This window comes from Pseudopipra pipra, chromosome 14 (genome assembly GCF_036250125.1).
Source record: "Pseudopipra pipra isolate bDixPip1 chromosome 14, bDixPip1.hap1, whole genome shotgun sequence".
Lineage (NCBI taxonomy): Eukaryota > Metazoa > Chordata > Aves > Passeriformes > Pipridae > Pseudopipra > Pseudopipra pipra.
The window spans coordinates 9989419-10012456 of NC_087562.1; the positions used below are offsets into that span (position 1 = coordinate 9989419).

A 23038-nucleotide genomic window follows, 5' to 3' on the forward strand; every position below is an offset into this window, starting at 1 on the left:
TGGGGGCAGCACAGACATGCACAGAATTCCAGCACAGTCTGTTTCTACATGTGGAAAACAAACCTGCATTTATTTTAAAAATAGAAAGGACTATAAAAAAAGAAGTTTCCACCACAGCAAAACAGGGAGTTGCTCCCCAGAAAAGTTAAGCAATGACTTTCTGCCTGACACACCACTCCCATATTAAGTCTTGTCCACATGGACTTCACCTAAAGAGGGGGTGGGTCCATGGCCACTCTGGAGAGAATGCCAGGCACTTACTGCCTGTTTGCTGTTCCTGCTGGCAGAGCTCACACGGGTTTTATTTTGTTGATTTTTTTTTTTAAACAAAACTTCTGCACTACCCCCTGTATCAGACACTACAGACACACTCTGGAAGGTGGTAAGAATAACCCTCCATGCAGCAGCAAAGCACTTCTGAAGTAATTTCAATGCACTGGGGATTCTGCTTTGCAGCTGACAGTTAAATGGACCTGATATTAAACGTGGCCCTCAGAAGAATACCCTGAAATAGCCAAAGCTTATCAGAGATAAAAAAAAAAAGCAGTGGTAGCTCCTTTCCTCTGTCCACACTATGAATTGCTAGAGAGTAAGGATCCCACTAGTCCATTCCTGCTTTAATCACAGTAGCTTCGGAAAGATTCTGGATAAAACAACAGGACAGGCAGCAATACAAAACTGTTCACCTGCTTTAATTTTAAAGCACTACTGCAAACAAGAACTAGCAGGAACTGTCACAACAGAACCCGAATATTTACATCCACATTTGTCAAACATTTTAAGGCTTTCTTTTTAAAGGGCAATGAAAACCACAGAGGTAGTGCAAGCAGACAAATGCAAGGTCTACTGCATTTCATCTTTTAGAGACAAATCTGAATACGCTTTCCCAATACAGCAAAGTAAAACAGCACTTTCTAAAATAAATAGCTAATGTTAAGACAATGCCAGGCTTTAATACACCATTTATTTTAGATAAGGTAGTAAACTGTACAGATTTCTAGTATGTTTTCTTTTTTTCATATATAACAGTGTAGTTGACTTACCAGATCCTCACACTCTTTAGAGGAGATCCACTGAATTAGGCTCCTGATACTTTTGAGGATCTGGGCCTAAGTGTAATTTCTTTAATCATTCCATCTGATGATGGACATTGAGCATTTTATACAGATTTATTTTTAAACACCAAATGGTACTATTTTACATTACAGTAAGTCAGCATACAGTAGTTATGCTATAGCATTTGTCATCTGTAAGACATGAACCAACCTGTCTGACCACACCAGTCAGCTCCTGGAGCTCATTGCAAATGCCACTCTTGAAGTCCCCTTCAGAAGTACAGTCTTGACCTTCAGGCCATCCCAGCCTAGATAAACTCACTGCAGATCAGCACAACAAGGTTCTCAGAGTCACAGTTCTCCTGGGGACACAACCCAAGCTGAACCCCTCCAGACACAGTGCCCAGCCCTGCACACCTCTCCCAGGGCACGTGTCAGGCTGGAGGGAACCCTCGGGTTCTCCCCTGCCTTCCCCTAAACAAAACCAGAGCTGGAGGCAGCTCAGCTGGCAGGAGGACAGCAGTCCAGCCAGCCAGGCACCAGTGAGCAGGGGACCCGTGGCCTCCTCTAAAAGATCTGAAGTATTTTGCCAAAAGTCTGTCAAAGACCAGAAGACAAAACAGAGGTAAATGTGACAAGCTTATTTAGGTGAGAATAATTACTGAATTTAGCAAAATGCAAACAGTTGTATATTCAAAAGAAGAAAAAAAAGCTAGATTGCAAGACTTTTGGAAGCACTTATCTACTGTCACAAGGTACCAGTACATCTTTTAAATTACATCTGTGCACAGGTCAAACAGCCTAAGTATCAGATTTTAAGAGTGAAACTTTTACTACATGAAGCCAACTATTTCTGTAGTACTTTAATAATCCAACCCAATGGATTTTATGTTCCTTACCTGTGGAACTACTTACCTCTTCATGCATCAAAATAATGAGTTGTCTTAACAAATCAACTTCTCATAAGAAAGTTAAGACAGTGCACAGTAAATAAACCATATTTTAATGTGTTACAAAAGTATCAATAGCCAGACTACCTCCCCAAGGGGCGTCTGCTAGACTAGGTTTGACAAAGATTTCTTTCCAACAGCTTGAGATGAAGCAGCTTTTCCCCTTTTCTGTCTGTCTCTGTTCTGTAACACAAATGCCACATACAGCTGTGGTTAAGGTTTTCACCTACAGGCAGTCTGCAAAAAGCCCAAACAGAGCTTTGGGGCTGGTGAAACACCTGCAAGAGATTCATCTGCACTGTCATGTGCATCATGTCACCATAATGATATACAAAGTCACTTCCAGACAGTTGCTTTAGTAACAACCAAAAGACACGAAAACAAGAAACTGAGCAAGAGCATCAATGTGTCAAACTTTGAGCTAAAGCAAAAAGCAGAAGCTGGCTGTGTTTTCTTTAATTTGCCAGGTATTCTTTTAATGACAAATATAAAAAGACTGAAAACATCTCACTGCCTGCCTTTTTTTTTTTAAACAAATGGTCTTCTTTTATAATTACAAATACTGTGTAATACAATACCTTCTTTGTACTGCAAACCAACAAATACAAGGATGCAATCAAGTTTCTAAGCATCTCTAAATTTGAAATGTGAATTATTATTTTTTTTAAATTCGGAAAATTCTTAATAATTGTTCATTTTTGTTAGAAGATAACTCAAAGTACAACAACATCTAGGCCTGTTTTTAAAGGAGCTGTCTTTCCTGACACATCTTTGAACATAAGCACTCCTTTCGAGTTCAGTACATTCACAAATAGCTCAATTAAGAACAGTATCACCAATGAATTGACTACTGGAAAGAGACAAAATTTACCAAACATACAGAAATATAAGTTTTACCATAGCAATTATGCATATCAAAAGATGACACCTGTAATTAATTTTAAAAAGATACAAAAAAGAGAAAAACCTGAATTACAGAAAAGAAAGTCATATTTATTTAATGAAAAACTAGAAGTTAATAAAAATTAGCAAATACACAAAAAATATACACAAACAGCAGCAATACTATGTAGTGACTTACAAAGAGGGGGTGGGAGGAGGAGGGGAAGCAGCGGCCAGAGACCAGACCGCTCAACATGGCTTGTCAGTCAAAGGGGGAGGAAAAAAACACAAACAAAAACACGAAACAGTATCCTTTTCAACAGTACAATCAATCTACAAACAAGTTTTTAGAATTATTTTACAACATTTCCTGTAGAATCAATTCTTAATACAAAAGATGCCCATTTTGGGTGTATATATATTTTCAGTGGTTTACTGTTGACTTATTTTAAATATATTAGTTACTACATGCAACTGCTTCCTGTAATTTAACAGCCTTTCCTTTTATTTACCTTCATTTATGTCTACCCTCCATCTACCAAAGAATTTGTCTGACAGTCAAAGATGGTTACCCTAGTTTCTGCTAAATTAAATGCAACGGTTTAAACACTGGCCTGAAGAGGTTTGATTGCCGTTTCAGCACATGGATATAGTTACGTTGATGCCTAAATTGCCGTTTTCTGCAAAGAGCTGTGCAATGCTGGTGTCAAAGACTAGGCAGTCACTATTCATAATGGCTGTTGCAATTCCCTCATGGATGGACCGAGGAGTTGCTTCCCAAGTCAATCGCCGCCTATGCCCGTTTAGCTCGAGTCGATAAGCAAAGTTTTCTGCTTGCTTGCGTGTTCCTATCAGCTGTACAATTGCAAAGAACTGCTGGTGACCATCATATTTCTCCTGTTTCTCCAACACTAACATGAAATGGAAGCCAAAACAAGACTGCATCATAACCCAGTCAACAGCACCAGGAAGATTAATGTCCGTAGCCAGGAACACTATATCTTCTCCCTGCAGTGTTGTAATTGACTTGTGCTGATGCATCAGGTGTGGCATCACAGCATCCAGGGAGCCTTGCCATTTACATGAAGCACCGGGACACGGACAAGAATAAGGCCTAAACTCACACAGCTCCTCGTGGTCTGCTTTTTCCGTGTGTGGCAAAGTTATCTCGCAGCCGGAAGAGGCGTATTTACATGGGAATAGTACAGAGTTGGCAACTTTCTCCATAGCCAGGTTACGGATGGAGCCCAGCGGGCCTCGGCAGGTCGGACAGCACGTAAGTTTGGGGCGACAGTTGCTACAAACCAGGTGGCCACTCTGACACTGCAGGATGGGTGGCAGCACATAGTCAAAGCACACGGGACACTCAAAGAGACTGGCCAAGTCATTGTTGGAGGCTGTGGTGCCCGTCAGCGCGGGCACCCGCTGCGATGGCGTGCACTTGGAGGTACCCGTGGGGAGTGCTGTGGCAGTCTGACGGCTCATGTCTGCAACACAAGAGAGAAAAGAATTAATATCTAACCACCTTGTATTTTCCTCTGCACACAGAATTTCCTCACTTACAAAGAAGCTTCAAGAGAAAAGACAGAAATAAAAGCAAAAAAACCCCACGTAACACAAACTGTATTTCATGGGTATGTTACGCACAAAGATCAGTTGTGCACATTCGATGCAGACACTTGCATGACATGGAAATTTAACAAGTGAAGAAGTTCTATTAAGTGCTCTGCAGTGGAATTTATCTATTGAAAGCTGCAAGGGAGATAAGTAAAGATATGCTAAAAATAAGTTTGTTGTTGTTGGTTTGCTTTTTTTAATACTGCACTTATGAAATGCTTCACCCAGATCACTTGTGTGTAACAACTCGGAGCACTATGGAACAATTCTAAGGCTGGATTTTAAGCTGTTGTGTATGACAAACTGGCCATTTTTAATGAAAAAAAAAAAGATTTTCTGGACATGACCTTCTCAGTAATCATATTTACTGTACAACTGTTTTTTAAAAAAGCTGAAAAACACTAGCAAGGCAAAACACAGCTCAGACAGTTGCTACCCTGCCTTCTTCCCAGGATAGGACAGTGACTCTTCGTTTTCAATACTCTGTTACTGGGCCCACATCTTGTAAAGCACATCCACTGCTTCAGATTCCTGAACTAAACCATTTGTGAGGATACCAGAAAAGAAAAACAAAGCAATTATTTTCTTGAATTTCCCAAGTAAGACAAGAAATAAAAAAGATTAAATCTGAGAGTTAATTTTACCATGTAAGTAACTCAAACATTTGCAGTCCCTTGAAAAGGCCTTACATTCAGTGGAGCTCCCACTGAAGTTTTTCTTTCTGCTGTCCCCACACAAAGGTGACAAAGGTCTAACAGCTGTCTGACAAACAGCCTGCTTGAGCACTCCTACAGATGTGGTACAAGTACCATATTTGTTAACGTGTTATGGATGCTACACTTTTTACAACCCCTAACTCTCCTCCTCCTTGTGCAAGAGGAATTATTAGTGCTACCCGAGAAAATAAACGCAGTTCTGAAAAAATAAACATTACCTTTGTAGGTTAAGGACAGTTAGGCAAAACACTACTCAAAGTTGGCCTGTGTTCCACAGTACAATTCTCAGCCACCCTCAGTGCCTCTCTGCGAGTACATTAGCTCTGTATCTGTCACGTACGTATAAAGCTCTCAAAATAAACCTCATCTTTAATCTCCTTGCTATTTGACATGGGAATATTAGGCAATAGGCAAGCTTCCCATATTTAGCATCATTTCACCCACAAACTTACTCATACTTGGACCAGATAACTCAGAGCAGCATACTCTGCATGCTTTTGCAAGACACGCACTGTTCATGGCACAAAGGAGGGGAACTAAGAGATTCCAACTTGCAAAATGACTTATCCCTTGACATTCAAAAGTAATCACAGACAGGCAATTCCAAATTCCTCTACAGAAGCACTTCTCCTTAGTCCAGAGCTAGAAAAACATGAGTGTCTAAGATTGGATACTCAGTCACTGATTTTATGAGTCTCACAAGCCCAGTAACAGCATCTTCTCAACTCTTCAAATTCTATTGCTTCATCTCAGGTTTGGTGGTCTAGAAATACCCAACTACCATCTTCAGGAAAAAAAATCCATGCACTGGTTTTTCAGTGCTGGACCTTAAATATAGAGATATGACAAGAATATTTGTGTCTTTTGGCCACATTTTCCTACTGTGAGGCATTCCAGCTCAGATGAAAAAGTTTAGGATGTCTGTGACAAATCAAGAATGTGTTCTGGGGAAGTGATGCTGCCCCAGTGAGGGGATTTGAACAGCAAGGCCTCTGGCAGCAGACAGTGCTGCTGCTTCCCCAGCACCCGCGGGTGGGAGCTCGTGACCCTGCCCTGCTCTGGAACAAACGCACAGCAGTGACTGTACAGGGGAGAACCAACTCAGATCCTGCTGTTCGCCTGGGAATCACAGCCACAGGCACATGTACAATTCTGGAAATGCTTCCCTTCAAATATCCTAACACCCACGTTTCAGAAGGCTGTGTGTGCTGGATCTTGCCTGACCCTGTATGTCCTGATCCAGGGATCCCCAGCAACCCGCAGATAACACTGGTGAAAACCACTGCGTCAGACCAGTTCCCTGGGCAGTCTGACGAGCTGGGTGAGCTCGGGTGTCTTTAATTACACCTCTCAGAGCCCATGCAACAGTTAAATTAAGCAACCTACAAACTTTGCGAAATACCTTATGCACAGATGCATTTCCCACTTGAGCCTTCTAAGCTCTGGAAGCACTGGAGAACAGGACTGTGTGTTATCACTGTGTGACCAGCCTTCACACACACCTTCCACAGCCGAGCACCTCACACAAGCAGGGAATGAAAATGAGCAGGAACATGTGAACCAGACCACTGAGATGATTAGCATGCAAGGAAAAAGCTGGATAAAGCTATTAACTGTAATTTACCAAGCCTAAACCTGCCCAAAGCCTGCATTTTCATCACTCTTGTTAACATAAAGATGAATAATATATAATAACAGAAAAGTCAGAGAAGTTAATTTTTTATGGCTATGTTAAAAACTATAAGTCAATCACAAGTAAAACTTCTAACAGCGTAATACATTTAAGCCACCAAACTATGAAAACCATACAAACCAAGTGACTTGTTTACAAACCAAGGAAAAACAACTACAGAACTGGAAACAAAATTTAAAGATATTTTTAGTTACAACCCCCTTACTCCCTACAGACAATATTTGCTATTACGTTATCTATATTTGCACACACTGGGAATAAGTCTCTAAGCAACAGTGATAAACTAAGGCATACTAGGTGTCATTTTCAAGACTATTAGTTCCTTTAACTCAAATTATCCAGAAGATTGCACATATTCGAAAAAATCTAACCACGACTAAAACGGGGAAAACGTATTTTAAGATTTCCTAATTGTAAAGCAAGAAGAACTGTCCTTCATGACATCAGAACGCACCGACCTGTTGATAAAAAAGTATTCTCGCCAGTGTTGTGCGGAAGGTGACATGCACAGGCTACCGAGACCTCCCGAGGGAGGCGACTTCACAGTTCCTAAACCCCAGCTTTTAATGCTGCGATAACGCAAGGTAACGTCGCTACCTTTCCCCTTGCAGGCTCTACTCCCCGGCAGACACGCAGACCAGACGCCCTTCCAGGAACACGGCCCGCCGGAGGCGGCTCTGCCCCTCATGTGGCGCGGCGGAGCTCATGGCGTGTGGGGGCAGCACAGCCGCGCTGGGGGCGCGGGCCGGGCCGGGACCCCCCCGAACGCCCCCGGGCCCCGGCGGGCCCCGCGCCGCGCACGGCAGTCACCGCCCCGGGCCCCGCCGGCCCCATCTACGGCCCGGCCCCGCTGCGGCCGCTCCGGCCCCGGCGCCAAAATGGTTCCCCGAGCTTCCCCCGGCACCGCCGGGCCGCGCCCGCCCCGCCCCGCCCCGCCTGTGCCTGCCGGGGGAGGGCCCGGCCCGGCCCCGCCAACAGGGACCCGGCCCCGCCCCGGCCCAGCCCACGGGGACCCGGCCCAGCCCACGGGGACCCGGCCCAGCCCACGGGGACCCGGCCCAGCCCCGGCAGAGCCCACGGGGACCCGGCCCAGCCCACGGGGACCCGGCCCAGCCCACGGGGACCCGGCCCAGCCCACGGGGACCCGTCTCCTCCCGGGCGGCACCGCCTCTGCCCCGGCACCGCGTGTCCCCACAGCCGTGCGCGTTCCGCACACGGAGCTCCCTCTGCACGGCCGGGACCTGACCAACAGCCCCCTGCTCCACGCCGACGGAGCTCATCATCCTCCCTAAAAAATTCTTTAAAAGCTACAGATCCGCTCAAAACTCTTTTAACACATGAACTTCACTTCCTGCTCTTTCAAGGATACTCCTCAGATGAGCATTTCTCACTGTGGACCTATAAAGTTCTATTCAACAGGAATTTTCTCCATTATTCAATAAGCAAAAGCCTAATAATCTCAAGGAAAATGTGGCATATTTAAATATTCACACAGATTCTTAAAAAACTTAGAACAGTTTAAGGATAAAGGAGTTGAAAACCAAGTCAACACGCTTGCATGATGCACACAGTGGGCTCAGATGATCTTAGACTTTATGGAATACTGATGTAATGATTATAAGATCATCGAAGTACAACTTTCAGTGGAGGCAACAGAACAACACATTGCAATAATTTGTTTTGGTCACATAAAAAGTAAGGCTACAGTATCAGGGTAGAGAAAATTATCTGTAAAAATGCTTTCTTACTATTTGAAATCCAAGTTCTGTTCAAGGAAGACTTGTATCAGGACTTGAATACATGCCAATAATGCCCAACTACTATAAACAAAACCTACCAATTCAATACAAGGCTTCCTTCAGCCTCATCCCCAAACTTGCAATATCCATCATCCCACCAAGTAAGAGTCAAGAAAGTTTCTGAGCAGAACAGAAAAGCTGAAGAAAATCTGCACGGAAACAGCTTTTGAGAAATGAAGAGCATGTTCTGCAGTGTCTGGAACACGCCCTGGGCTCTGTCCTGCAGCACAGAGCTGTCCCCAAAGCAACCCCGGGGCCCTTGGACAGGTTACAGCTAATGCTGCACTTGCTTTGCTCCACTGCAGCAGGGTGTGCAATGCCTGAGGGGAGAGAGCCTTTGGAACCCCGGGCAGGTAACAGAAACACCGACAATGAAAAGACACAACCAATCCACTGTTTGAAAAGCTCTGCAGAGGCTCAGGCCCACGGAGAGCGGTTTCAAGTGAAGTTCACAAAGATGCCATACTTGACATGCCAGGGAATTAACAACAGTATACAGGACTACTCTGATACCCTTTCAGCTTCCCACCTTTCCAAGGTGTTACCTCCAGACACATTCTAGAAATCACATCTCCTGCGCTTCACTGGAATACAGGGCACCTTTGACAAATCCAACTTAACACCATCCACTTCTCTCATATCAGATATCGTATCTTCTCTCACATCTTCACCCAATCAAGACTAGACTTGTGTTTAACACTTTAATTTGCTTTTGAGAGGGTAACAATATTAGTTTTGGAACAAAAAAAACCCCACAAAAGTTCTGTATAGTCATCTTAACGGATGGAAGGGGAAAAAAATCTCTCATCTCATCACACCTAAGCGTGATACAAGGACAGATAAAATGATTTATCACAAATGTCTATATGTGATGGATAAAATATTTTTTCTATTACATTTCAGAACTAACTGAATTCAGAGACTTCCATTCAAAATGCACTCCTAATGCATTACAGCCACCACCAAACAGAAAATCTTTCAAGTTTTGAAATGAGACCTTTTTAAACACAATACCCTGTTTACAGAGCACTGGAAATGAGAACAGGACAGTGTTCAAAGTTGTGAAAAACACAGGTTACTTTTTTCAAGATGCAATACTAGCAAGAATGTAAAAACACAAAAGCTAATTAACTGTTCTAAATACTCATTAAACAGGTGTTAATAAGAACTCTAAGATTTAAGTAGTGTTAGGCTAACTCTATGTGAAAAAACCTCTGGATACCAGTTTTGTGCCAATACTGCTCAATTATGAGAACTCAAACTACTGAGGACATCATCTATAGCACTATGGAAAAGCCAACTCTTCTATTACACATACTTACTATTTCTGAAAGTAATTGTCCAAGGAATCTACCTTTCCTCTGTCCCCTCTTGCACTCATAATTGTCAACACACAGCAAAACAGAAGGGAAAGAAGTTTTAGCAAGCTCTGTTGAAAATAATATATATTGTCCTCACCACCACCTAACTCACACTTCAGCAGTCAAAACACATCCAGTGTATTATGCACAGATTGTATTAGAGAAAAGCTTGCAAATATTTTAAAAGAAATTAGTATATTTAATTTCTGTTTAATTTAAAAGACATTTTAGGGCCCAAGGTTTTTCCACGTTGAAGTCCATCAGTTTATCTCTTACAACTCTCTCAGATCCCAAGGGCCTGGCACAGTCAGCATCAAACACAGGCCTGCTCCTGCAGCTCTGCCCCCCTGGACACTGACATGGTGCATCCCAGCTCAGACACAGCCTCTGCACCTCCTGGCCTACTTCAACACTTTCACAAGACAGTTCATGACATAAATTATTAATCAACTATATAACACAATAATGAATTATGAATTTTTTCAACCCTTCCAGAGACTGTTTTCTTTAGTGCCCTTAACTATGCTATTTATTTCAGACACCTCAGGGCTTTCTCTTTTTCTGCATAATAAGCAACAGCTAGATCAATCCAATGTAACACGATACTATAAAATAAGACCAAAATAAAATTACAAAATTTACAAAAAGTCTCATGATGATTTCCTTTTCCAAAATATCATCTGTCCAGCTCATCTCCTTTCCACACACAATTTCAACATTTCCCACTACCTTGCAGTGACCCAATCTGCTTGAAAATGTAGGTATCTTTTTTCCTTGCACCTCACCCTACCAACCCCGCTTTCCAATCACCAGGAAAGGAGATCCCAGTGGATTCATACAATCATGGAATCAGTTATTGTCTTCATGGCTATCCCTGCAGCGAGCCACCAGCCCTTAACACTCACCCCAGGTGTTCCCCTTACACACTACAGTCACCAACTGAGTCACGGCTGGTGGACAATCAGATCCTCTCCAAATTCAACACAGATCATGTGGCAGATGCAGATACAAACAGCACCATGTAAACACAAATGGTATTATTACACCCACCAAATGGCAGTGACCTGTTTCTAATCCAACACAAACCCCTGAGTTTGGCTAGTGCTGTTTGATTTCTGCTTCATCACTAACACTGTTTCTCCTCTATAGATATGCCAGAATATTAAACATCAACCCAGGAGGTGCTTTTTTTCTAGCTATTAAAGATTTTCTACAACAACTTCGTAATGTAAAATTAAGAAGGAACAGTGTCCTATAGAAGATATACAACAACCACATAAAAATCACATTAGCAAACAACAACTATGACTGAAGTGTTAATTTTTAAATGCAACAAAGAGGTCCACCAATTATAAAAAGTGAATAACTTGTAGCCAAACAGAGCTTCAACATCCAATTTAACATGGAATACTGGAGATTATACTGCTGTGCTACTCCAGCCTTGCAAACAAAGACAACCTGAGGAACACAGTTTTGAGAAAATATAACTATCTGATAAAACCTCAAAACCTAAAAATGTCTGTTCACTGGCCAAAACCTGAGTTTGTACCACTCCCTCTGTACTGTATAATCGGAGAACATCCAAGCCTTCCTAGGTCTTAGAGTTATATGTAGCACTAAATAAGAAAGCAGGTTTCTTTGGAAATTCAGACCATCAACAAATTATAAAGCAAAATAGGACATCTATGTCTCTTGTCTTTTGAACTTGGAAGGAAAGGCAGCAGGACAGAAAGCAAAAGCTAGGGGAACTATCAAGGAAATTCCTGAAAATTCAAGCTACACTAAAACCAATTTACCAAATGCCACTGTGAGAAAAAGGAAATTCAGCAATACATTAAATAAACTGGTATAAGCAACAATATCAAACATTATTGATATTTGGCAATCTATTATAATAAAAGAAAGTTAAGCCTCAAAGTAGCTAGTGAAACTATACATGGTTAAAAAAAAATACAATAAAAATCAAAACTAAGCACTTGCATTAAGAAGACATGGACCACTTCCAAACTGGACTTTACCATATTTTTCATTTTCATTTTTAAAAACAAGACAATAACTTATCTTGCTGTGACACTGCCAAATCCCACATCCTACAGAGGTGTGAAGATGGGGATAAAGAAACACTGCCCAAGGCTGTATCCTGGGCACTCTTGCCTGGTACCTGTGACAAAAGCCTTCTCCTTCCTGCCTTCCCTGTGTCCCTGCTCTGTGTCCCTAGTGCCAGTCAGCCAATGACACAGGACACCTGCATTTCCAGCATCTCACACATGGACCTACAGCACCAAACCCCACGGGATGGACTCAAAGCAGGAGCTGTCCCACACAGCCTTCTCAGGTACCAAATGGACCGTGCCCGTCTGGAGCTGCCATGGGGTGGGCACGGGACAGCTCATGGAGATAAAGCAGAAGTACAGGTCTCAAAATAAAGAAAAATTTCCTATAAAAATACAGGTATCTCTATGCAAACAATACATAACAGGGAAACCAGTTTTTAATTTTTCAGTAATACCTAGCTTCCTTTCACTGTGAACAGCGCACACTGAACTGAGCTGCATCAGGATCATCTTCCAACAATAATTCAGCCAAATAATGTCTATAAACACAGGGAGATAGTTAACTTTTAAGAAGTTCTAGACATACAATGCTGCAATAAAAATTAAGAGGCATACAGGAGGATCAGCTACAAAGTGAATTAGTAACAGCACCAGAAAAACAAAAAGGCAAGTTATTTTTCATGCTCTAACACATACTGCCTTTCACAAGTATCTAAACAGGAAGCACTTAATTGTTCTACAAGGTATCATAGATGGGCTCTGTATACAATCACACTCTATTAGAATTAAAAAAAGGAAAAACAAAACAAACCCAAATCCCTTTGTAAACATTCACAGCAAATCCTACCAAGTGTGCCACTTTGGGGGCTGTATTTCTCTCCTCAGGCTGATTTTGCAAAGCCTATATTCTCCACTGCATGCTGTAACTGCCATGCAATATTGCATCACCATTCCTGTGTCTGTGGCAGACACAGGGAAGAGGGTGTGGCATGGAAGCACCTACCTTAATTCAGTAAGGCTCAACTACACCAGTACCTGTACTTTGATGTGTCTTCACTTACAAAGTCTTTCTGTGATAACTATTCCAATTCAAATTCATGCTCAATATTTTCCCTGCATAACTTAACAGCACTAGGGAGCAGACCATCAAAATAACCACACCTGACCAAGGAGGCCTGCAGAGAGACTGGCCTCCAGAAGAGCCTGACCACGACACAGAAAGCCACTTGTAGAAAGAGTCAGGACAGGATGACCTACATTGACTATTTTTATAAAGATCCCTCCATGTTGTTCATTGCTGAGGTTCATATATATTTCCATTTTATATAATCATTTATTCCTGTGATCCTTCATTTGTTCTGTATTCTTGTATGCAGTCCTGGTGACAGTGAAGTCCTGTAAAGAATGGCAATCTAAACCCCAGAGGGCAAATATGGAGGGGAGGGCCTGGGGAACAGAGATACTCATTCCAGAGAACAGCCCTTGGTGCCCCAAGGTATGTCAGATATGGAATCTACACATAAATAACACCCAGCGTTGTAGAACACAGACTAGTGACACTGGAGGCCTGACTTTTAACTCCTCAGAAATTATGAATTTTTCAGAACCTCTAGTACTAACATACAGAGATTCTCTAGTCATTCTGAGTGAGAGTTTTTACAAATCTGGGTTTCTCTTAAATCCATTTAACCTTCAGAAGAAAGAATATTTAGAAGAATGTCCAATAAAGATAAGGTATTTATTTTATTTTATTACAGATACACATCACAAAGAGAATAAAACACAACATTTAAAACATAAAGGATCAAGTCTGTATTTTTAAAATGGACATTTCTGCATTTTGGAAGTAAGATTTTCCTAGTATGCTACTAATTCAAAAGGAGAGCTGTGGAAATCTAAGATAGGCCACAGGCAGAAAAGAGAAAACACTGAAATTTTTTACATTGAAAGAAATATACAGCTTTAGTAAAAAAAGTACAAAATTACAGTGAGATTTTCACATTTCTGATGGTTCCACTCTTTTCAGTACTTCATTTCTTTAAACTCCCACCTTCTGCATGTCTTGTGTTTCTAGCATCCATTCTTTGAAGCACGTGTGCCTCAATTAAGATCAATACTGTTTTATTTGACTTAGTTTTTCTCCACTCATCCACTCTGAATCAACTGTTTCTGTAAAACTGTGGAACAAGGATTCAACTACCACAATATTAAATATTTTTTAAAATCATTATTACAACATTACTCAAATTCTCAATCTTGACTACTGCCAAGTCTGTAGCCAAGACTGGTCACTGCTGCAGAAAGCAAAAGTTCTACAGCTTTTCATCAGAACCTCAGGTTTAAAATGCAGCTTTATCTCCCAAATCAGAGCTCTTTCCCAGCAAGTGTCCAGCCCGAGCACAGCGACCAGGCCTGGCTGGAACTGCTGACTGCACACAGCACCAAGGTACATGAAAAGACTGAGCATTCCTTGAAACCTTCCAAAATCCCCAACCAAACCCACCATTAGTGGTACTAGAGCAGAAGTCTGTGGCAGGGGAGACCTGGGGTTAGTTCCTGCTCTGTCACAAGCTTCTGAGTCACCATGGGCAAGTACTTCCCTGCTTCTTACAGGTTTTAAGCTACCACAAGTAGCTGTGAGCCTCAGACATTAATGCAAAGGGAATGAAACGACTTGATAAGGATACTAAATTAACCTTGTTAGACCTTATTTGAATTTACTTCAGGTTAGTAATAACTAAATATCATTACACACTAAAAGACACTGTTAAATTATTTAACATCTCAGTTTTTATAGTTAGCAATCATCAGACTTCAATCACTGTTTACTTTCCAGCTCCTGCTCACATATGGATAACTGCCCTCTCTTCACTCCAGTATTTTGTACATTAAAGAGACAAATTAGGGAGACATTGGCAACACCCTTCTCACTACTTCTATAGTATCTAATATGAAGGCCTCCTGATTTTATGAAAGGTAAATAAAGTAACCTTTCATAAGAGGGATCCTTGTATTACCAAAAAAATTCCCTCAGCTTTTTTTGGGAAGCTCCAAGTACCCAGATTCTCAAGCAAGTGATTCAAATTCAACAGAAAAAAGCTCTTAGGCAAAAGAAGCACATGTTCTTTTATTGCCATTAAATTCTGATCAGGTACATCTCAAATGCCAAGTAAAATGCACTCACTATTTCACTTATCTGTATTGCCTGAAAAATGCTTCATGGCATACAAAATTAAAATTCAACCATAATCACTCTGAAGTCAGGCCTGAGTCTGCACCAGAAATTAAAACACAAGATATTATAAAAGGTTTGGAAATGACAGGTGTAGATGTATCTTTCTGCTACTTCACGTTCTCTTTATCTGCACTTTCTAAATGCAAGACTTATCATTATGTCCTTCTCTGTAAAATATTGTCCTCTCCTCCATTATGTAGTAAAAATCAAAACCTGAGTCTATGTTGCAGTGCTGAATCCTGAACACCAAATCCCAGCAGTGACTCACTATCTAAAGCACAGCTGTAAACTTCAGTATTTTTTAGCCTTTTTCTTTTACAGGAGTGTTACCAAAATACAATAGGTTGGAAGGTCAAGCATTCAAAAATTGGGAAATAAAAAATGTAAAGCTCCATGGACAACCCTAGGCTACTCTCATATTCTCATTAAGGAGCAGCTTCATGAAACGCTCTTTTTGCCCACGCTCAACTCCAGTAGTAGACAAGCCCCTGTATCCATGGAAGAACTACAACAGTACATGGAGGAACAACTTTGGCTTAAATGGAACACCTGATCTTAAAATAAAACTGTTAAAGGCAGCAGCTGGTTTTAATATGCACAAAAGTGTTCTTAAAATTACTGCTTTACAGGTGCTGTTTTAGAAGAATGTCCATTTTTTATTTGTAAAATTTCCTTTCTAATGATTACACTCAACCTAGCACAAAGCCAGACTAAAATTTTATAGTACACCATCAACATCTGCCAGCCAAATGATTCCTGGTCACACCTGTGCAACCAGTCTCCAAATTACATCCTCACCACACTTGTGTAATCACACAGATATCGGCCACGGAGGGAAGAACCCTACACAAATTAACTCTCCATTGAGTTAACGCCTTCATGCACTAAAAAGAGGGAAAAATTCCTGTGAATGAAAGTCATTTTGTGACTTTAAAGATTTTTATATAAATATATGTGCATATATATTTCAAAATAAACGGTCATTCAGAAATCAAAATATTAGCTGAGCAGAGCATTTTCACAGCTTTTAAAAGAAGACAACTGCACATAAGAAGATGGAAAGGAGCAAAACTTAAGGCTCAAGTATAGGCAAAAGTGAACAACTTTACATGAATTTAAAAATTAGGTTATATACCTATCAACACACAAATGCATATCAAAGCATGTTTCACACATCATTTCCAAAACAATATTAGGTAATTTAAGAAGATTAAAATATGAAACTGTAGCAGACCTATATCTGGTAAAAAAAAAAAAAAATTACAAGAGGTAGTGAGGTTTCAAAAAAAAAATCAGAATCCATTTTTACAGAACTAAGGACAGGATTAAGGACTATCTAAGCTGATACAGGGAGTTACAGACATTATCTTTCAAAGAGAAAGTAGCAACATTACATGTTTTAAAGGTTCTTAAATATTTTAATAGCACTTTTAAGAACTGCTCAGTTACAGTATTTCTTAAGAGCTTTCAGATACCATTACAAACCCGTGAAGAACATGGTTTGTCTACAGCACAAAGAACACTCCAGTAGGTAGAGGCTCCCCAGTGCCAGGCACACACAGAGCATGTCAGACTGTGCCACCACTTCTACAACAAACAAAAGGCTGCCACCAACACCAGTGGTTGTGCTGCCTGCCCTGTACCACTAGTTTTCTTTCTTTTTAAGGTAGTGGATTCAACAAGATCAGTCTTGCACAACTACCTGAGCACTGGCACACCAGGAAGACACCAAGACCAAGTGGCAAAGGAGGTCATGGCCATTCCTTGTTAGCCCCAAGTCTTCACCTCCACTGCTCCTGAGCACACCCCCAGCTCCTGCAGCAGAGCTGAACCTGCAGCTCTGGCAGTGACCCAGCACACAGGTACCCATTCCTCACAGGCAGAGAGTTGGCAACTAAACTTGGGACTAAAACTGCCCCACTCACACTGGTGGCAGAAACACTGCAAGTTAACACTGGCAGTCCAACAGAAACTGTTTTTAGCTACTGCAGAACTGTACCCTGGATGTGCCACAGCTTGTGCAGTGCTACATCTTCTATTATTTCTTCTTTCCTAACACTGATGTGTTAACAGCAAATAACCACATATTTTACAAATAACATTGACTTTTAGAAAAATCATAGGAAAAAATTACTTTTAAACCCCATTTCAAACTAATACCTATATCACATTTCAGCATGAAGCAAGGTGTACTAAGAACTACAAAACAGAACTCAGAAACTTCACATTTCAGTTGCCAGCCCCTTGCAAAATACAGAAGACACAGAACTTTCCCTCATGAAAGATATGTAATACAGAGCAAACAGAAACCAAAAATTATGTCTTTTAACACATGTACATTTCTAAGCTAGACACCAGTTCTAGCAATTTTTATGCAATTTATTTTCAAGCTTTCCCTCCTCTAGTAAATTGTTTCAAAATACTCCTACTGCAGTTAAAGTGTTTGGACAATCCTTACATGAGCAAAATTTAACATACAATTTTCCTTCATATATAGTTTTCCTTTTACATATTTCATCTGACCACATGTTTGAACATGACTCTTGAAAGCATGGCATTTTAAATGCTCTTCCTTGACAGCATTAAAAAAAAAACCTTGAAAAGCAACTGTAGTCTTTCATCAAAGACTAAATTGTGTTTTGCTCCATTTAGTACTACCTGAAAGAACTCTAGAAAAGAACCTTAAAATATTTAACTTAAAGATTTCATGCCACTGTGCTTGGTTTTGGTTGGAATAGAGTTAATTTTCTTTGCAGTGGCTGGAATGGGGCTGTGCTTTGGATCTGTGCTGGAAGCAGTGCTGATAAACACAGAGATGGTTCTGCTATAGCTGAGCAGAGCTTGCACAGCCTCAAGGCCTTTTCTTCTCACACTGCCCCAGCAGAGGGGAGGCTGGGGGTGCACAACACACTGGGAGGGGACCCAGCCGGGACAGGTGACCCCAGCTGACCAAAGGGATGTTCCAGACCATCTGCTGTCACGCTCAGCACACAGAGCTGGGGGAAGGAGGAGGAAGGGCAGGACATTTGGAGCGATGGCGTTTGTGTTCCCAAGTAACCATCACCCATGATGGAGCCCTGCTTTCCTGGCCATGGCTGAACATCTGCCTGCCCACAGAAAGTGATGAATGAATTCCTTGTTTTGCTTTGCTTGTGTGTACAGCTTTTCCTTTACCTGTTAAACTGTCTTCATCTGAATCCACAAGTTTTTTTCACTTCTACTTTTCCAAGTCTCTCCTGGATCCCACAGGTGGGGAAGTGAGAGTGGCTGCGTGGTACTTACTTGCCAGCCAGGGTTAAACCACGCCAGCCACACAAACCACAGTTCAAAGAACTTCTCTTTCACTTTTAAGGAGCTGATGACTAATTTTTTAAGCAGCAGAAGTTATCACTACACTCTCCCTCTTTTTCTTCATCTCTCAGCAAGGTCATCAATTGCTACAACAAAAGATACAAACATGTTTCTGGATAAGTCAAACCAAAAAGGAATAGTCAACAACAACTGTCTGTAGAGCAATTTGCTGCTCTTTTTATAACAGTTTCCCTGGAATATATCCATGGTAATTTTATGAAATCCATTTCCAGATGCAATAGGACAAATACAGGCTTTACCATTTAAATAATATTTTACTTTCTCACTGAAAACACAGCCGACCTCAGTTTTTGTATTCAGCTTCTACAAAGAAAAACAAGTCAAAATCAGAAGTGGACCATTTGGTTAGCTGTAATTATCTAGCACTTTATCTGATTAAAGCACTGTGGAATTAGTAACCAAATCTCTCATTATTCCTGTGATAACACAAAGAATCACCATTTTATATATTCACTCACACGGGCATATATTTAAAATAGTTGTCCTGAGCACTGCAGAAACACAGTATGCAGTTTGGATCAGAACTGGAATATATATCTATAGTGGCATAAAACTTAAAGAGTTAATGGGGCATTAATGCCAGGTTTTGTCTTCCTGCTTTAGTTAGCAGCTAAACATACCATAGCTTGATATCAAACTGCCCCAAGTCAATGATTTAGGAAGATTTTTGCTATGTGCAATTAAGTGCTAATAAGAAAAACTCAGATAAATCTGAAGTAACAGCTCATGGTAACAACACAGTATATATGCCTATCAGTTCCTAGTCCATGTTGTGATACTGTACACAGAAGGCATGCACCAAAATTGCATTTTTATCATGATACCGAACATTTAAGAAACATACATTTTGAAAAAAAGTAAACTGCTTACAACAAATTTTTTTATTAATGAAACAAAACATTTTACTGAGGTAATGATATCTCTCTAATTGTTGTGTATTTTTGTTAAAGTCAAACAACTTTTCTTAATGCTAACTTCCCTTCAAAAACCAAAGCAACAACAAAAAAAAAGGATCCAGTAAAAAAAATCTTTTGCATCTACAATGTTCATGATGCTTAAAACTGTAAACTTCAGAGATGAGATCCTAAGGTTTAGGCACCACATGATGGCTGAGATGAACCAGAGCCTGCCAGCATCCTCATTCACTGCTGCTGCTTTCTGCAGCAGGTAGCCCCAAAGCAGCAGCCAGGAACCCAGGTAACTGCAGCCAGCAGCTGGAAACACCCTTTGCACTTGGGCTTTCTGCAGACTGGGCACATGCACTACAACTGAAGGATTGAGTTCTTTAGATGTCTCCAGAATTACAAATACCATTGATTCACCTGGACCATTCTGGTTGGCTCCCATAAATGAGACAATCACTAAAGCAAAAAACACAGTGATAATCTATTTGGCAAAACTCAGTCCAGCTCTTAAAGCTGACACACGGCTACAAGCACTATTACCACAGAAAAATAGAGCAAAGCAATTCTAACTGAAAATTAAGAACATCATGTTCCTCATGGCAGTTGCATGCATAGTCTTCCAGACTGTTTCATCTGAAGATCAGAGTTCATAAAACTGTCCTACTTGATTTCTTTGAATTTTGAGACCAAAAAGAGTTGCTTCTCATATGAACATGCTCATGCTCCCCCCTCTTCCACATTAGAGGCAGTTGTCTGACATCAGAGCAGGATTTCTTTCTCAATTCATACTAAGCAAACAGTAGCAACTCTATTCAAACCTAAGTATCAAAAGTACTCATGTTATTTAAAGTATTTACTTTCCTTAGTTCACACCTACTTAGTTGGAGCCACTGAATTTCTGAGCTAACTCCTTTAGTACAGTCTAATTAGACTGTGGCATTAAAACCTTATCAACAGACGTGACACACTAATGGTTAAGATACTTCATCACAACATGCACTTCCAGGTCAAAAATGCCCATCATTTCATCAGTTTCAGAATTCTTGGGTCACAACAGATTTCTAAAACTGGACCACTGATGGATGAGCCTTATCCTTGTCCTTTCCTACACAATTTTTCACTGCTCTGAGAAGTACTAAGGCTATTTAAGAACATTAGTTTCCACTGACAATAACATAATTATGATTTCTACCATTCGATTTTTACACTAATGTTACAGCATAGAACAAATGATAAAAGTAGAACTAATCGACCTATGCTTTAGGTATACGCCCCAAAGTTATTTTCTGCAACAAATGAGTAGTCCAGAAATCCAAGTTTTATCCTAAAAGCCTCTCTGTATTAGTCTACCTGTATCCCAGTAACTCAAATCTTCTTGCAGACCAGCTTGAATAAATCAGGGTTGAGAAGACTCCCTTCCATTTTCCCTACCCGTCTGGAATGCACCGTGCTAACCTCGAGTTTGGGAGGGAGATTAGGAGACAACTGAAACTACGTCCCGCGCGTGGAATATCCCATGTCCTCCATGACCTAGTCCGGTTTAGCTGTGGGCTTCCTAACAGACACTCATCTGCCAGGTTAAACAAATTAAACCACTTTATTTATTTAGCATATGATTAAACTGCTTTCAGGGGAAAGGCAATATTCACCCAGTCTGGTTGAAATAGAGACTGCAGAGAGAATACTGGAGAAATACTGTATGAACGTGAGCTTATAACAAAAGTGCCACCAGTTCACCACCGGAAAAAGAAACTCGATGAATAAATACTCAGAATGCTTTGCCTTTCACTACAAACACTGTTGTTTCCCGTCCTTTTAAAACCGTGGAGAAGGGGAAAGAACGAAGATCTCCAGGCGTTTAATTCTGCGGGGGAACCCGAGGGACGAGCCAGAACCTCCCTCCCTCTCTGCCCTGCCCGGATTAGGTAAGAGCCAGCCGCGCTCGCGGGGAATGTCACGGCGGGGCCACGAGCGGCCCATTTCCCGGGGCAGGCTGTTCCCGGGCCCGCCGTGGCCCCGCCGTGGCCAGGCCGCCTCCCCGGGCCGCGCCGGCCCCGCCGCGCCGCCCGAGCACAAAGCGCGGCAGGGCCGAGCCCACAAAGCGAAGGGGCAGCCCCGGCCGGGCGGAGCGGGCCCGGGCCGTGCCGCCGCCCCCGACCCACACAATGGCCCGGCGGAAGGGCCCGGGGCCGCCACCGCCGCCCGGCCCCGCTCGGGCCCGCAGGCCCCGCCACAGCTCCGCCCGCCCGGGCCGCGCTTAGGCCGCGCCGGGGCCTTGTCCCGAGCCCGCCCCGCGGCCGCGCCGGGGCCTCCGCCGCGGGCGGCGGGGGCCGAAGGGCCGCGCCGGGCAGAGCCGCTCCCGCCGCCCCCGCGGCCGCTCGGGCTCCCCGGTGGGGCCGCGCTCACCTGTGTGCGCCGGGCAGGGCGGGACCCGCTGAGGCGGCCTTGGCTCCCCCGATGGGCGCGGGCTCCGTGCGGGGCCGACTCTCTGCGCTGCTCCGGCCGAGACGCTCCGTGCGCGGCCCGAGCCCAGCGCGCGCTCCCTCCCCTCGCTCGCTCCCTCGGCCGCGGGCACGCGCCGGCTGCGCCCGAGCGATCCCGATCCCGCCGGTGCCGCCTCCGCGCGAGCGCGCTCCCGAGGCGCGCTCCCGCCGCCCACCGCGCACGCGCGGGCCGCGCTCTGCCCCGCGCCCGGCCCGGGAACAAAGGCCGCGCTGCCCCCCGGGAATGCTGCGGGAATGCTCCGCGATCCCACGGGATCCCAGCCGGCCCCCGAGCCCCGGCACAGCCGCCGCTCACCTGCGCCGCCGCGGGGTCACCCGGAGCCCTCTCGGCCGGCCCGCCCCGGGCGGCGGCCGCCCCGTGCTCGGCGCTGGGAGCGGGTGTTGGGACGCGCCGGCATCCGCAGGGCCGGGGCCTCGGGGCCACGCGGGCTCTGTCCCAGGGACTCGTAGTTCTGTTTTAAAAAATAAAAATAAAAACAAACCGCAAAGTGGCCTCTCCGAGAGAGGCCGGTACCGTCCAGCACAGGGTTTAATGGACTGCTGAAAACAAACCCCTCCTCCGGGCTCTGCACAGACTGTGCATCGTTCGGGCTGGGGCCCCGTCCAGCAGTGCCCTAAATACATATGTAAGTTTCAGCACATAAACTGGATGGAATAAATGTAATTACTGGTGTGCTTACATATACTTTGTTGGATTAGGACCCTGTTCATCTGTGGAAGCTATTCAGAGGTTTGCCAGAGGAGAGACTTGTTTATTTTCAGTAAAATATTTTAAAATATGTGTTTGCTACCTTATTTCCATTTTTTTGAATGACTGAAGCATTTTCTTGGCCAGTTTAATTGATTATCCAGATGGTTCTCAGTATCCTCCTCATTCCTTTTGATGACCAGTAAA

General features: G+C 42.9%; 1 protein-coding gene across 3 annotated transcripts; it reads right to left on the reverse strand.

Annotated features, from left to right (window-relative positions):
* Positions 1-945: 945 nt before the first annotated feature.
* SIAH1 (siah E3 ubiquitin protein ligase 1) lies at positions 946-22522 on the reverse strand. Of its 3 annotated transcripts, none has more exons than XM_064671139.1 (2): positions 22439-22522; positions 946-4374 (listed from the first exon to the last, which is right to left on the reverse strand). In XM_064671139.1, exon 2 carries the CDS (start codon positions 4370-4372, stop codon positions 3524-3526), a length of 849 nt encoding a protein of 282 aa, XP_064527209.1. In that variant the 5' UTR covers positions 4373-4374; positions 22439-22522; the 3' UTR covers positions 946-3523. The 3 variants fall into 3 exon arrangements, with proteins under 3 accessions (XP_064527209.1, XP_064527208.1, XP_064527206.1); XM_064671138.1 differs by lacking the exon at positions 22439-22522 and adding an exon at positions 22046-22269; XM_064671136.1 differs by lacking the exon at positions 22439-22522 and adding an exon at positions 7511-7709.
* Between the last annotated feature and the right edge of the window lie 516 nt (positions 22523-23038).

Excerpts from the sequence above, each read along its gene's own strand:
- SIAH1 (XM_064671136.1), bottom strand. The coding sequence starts at position 7,601 with ATGAGGGGCAGAGCCGCCTCCGGCGGGCCGTGTTCCTGGAAGGGCGTC. Across the intron at positions 4,375-7,510 it reads TAGAGCCTGCAAGGGGAAAG|ACATGAGCCGTCAGACTGCC; the intron begins GTAGCGACGTTA and ends CTTGTGTTGCAG.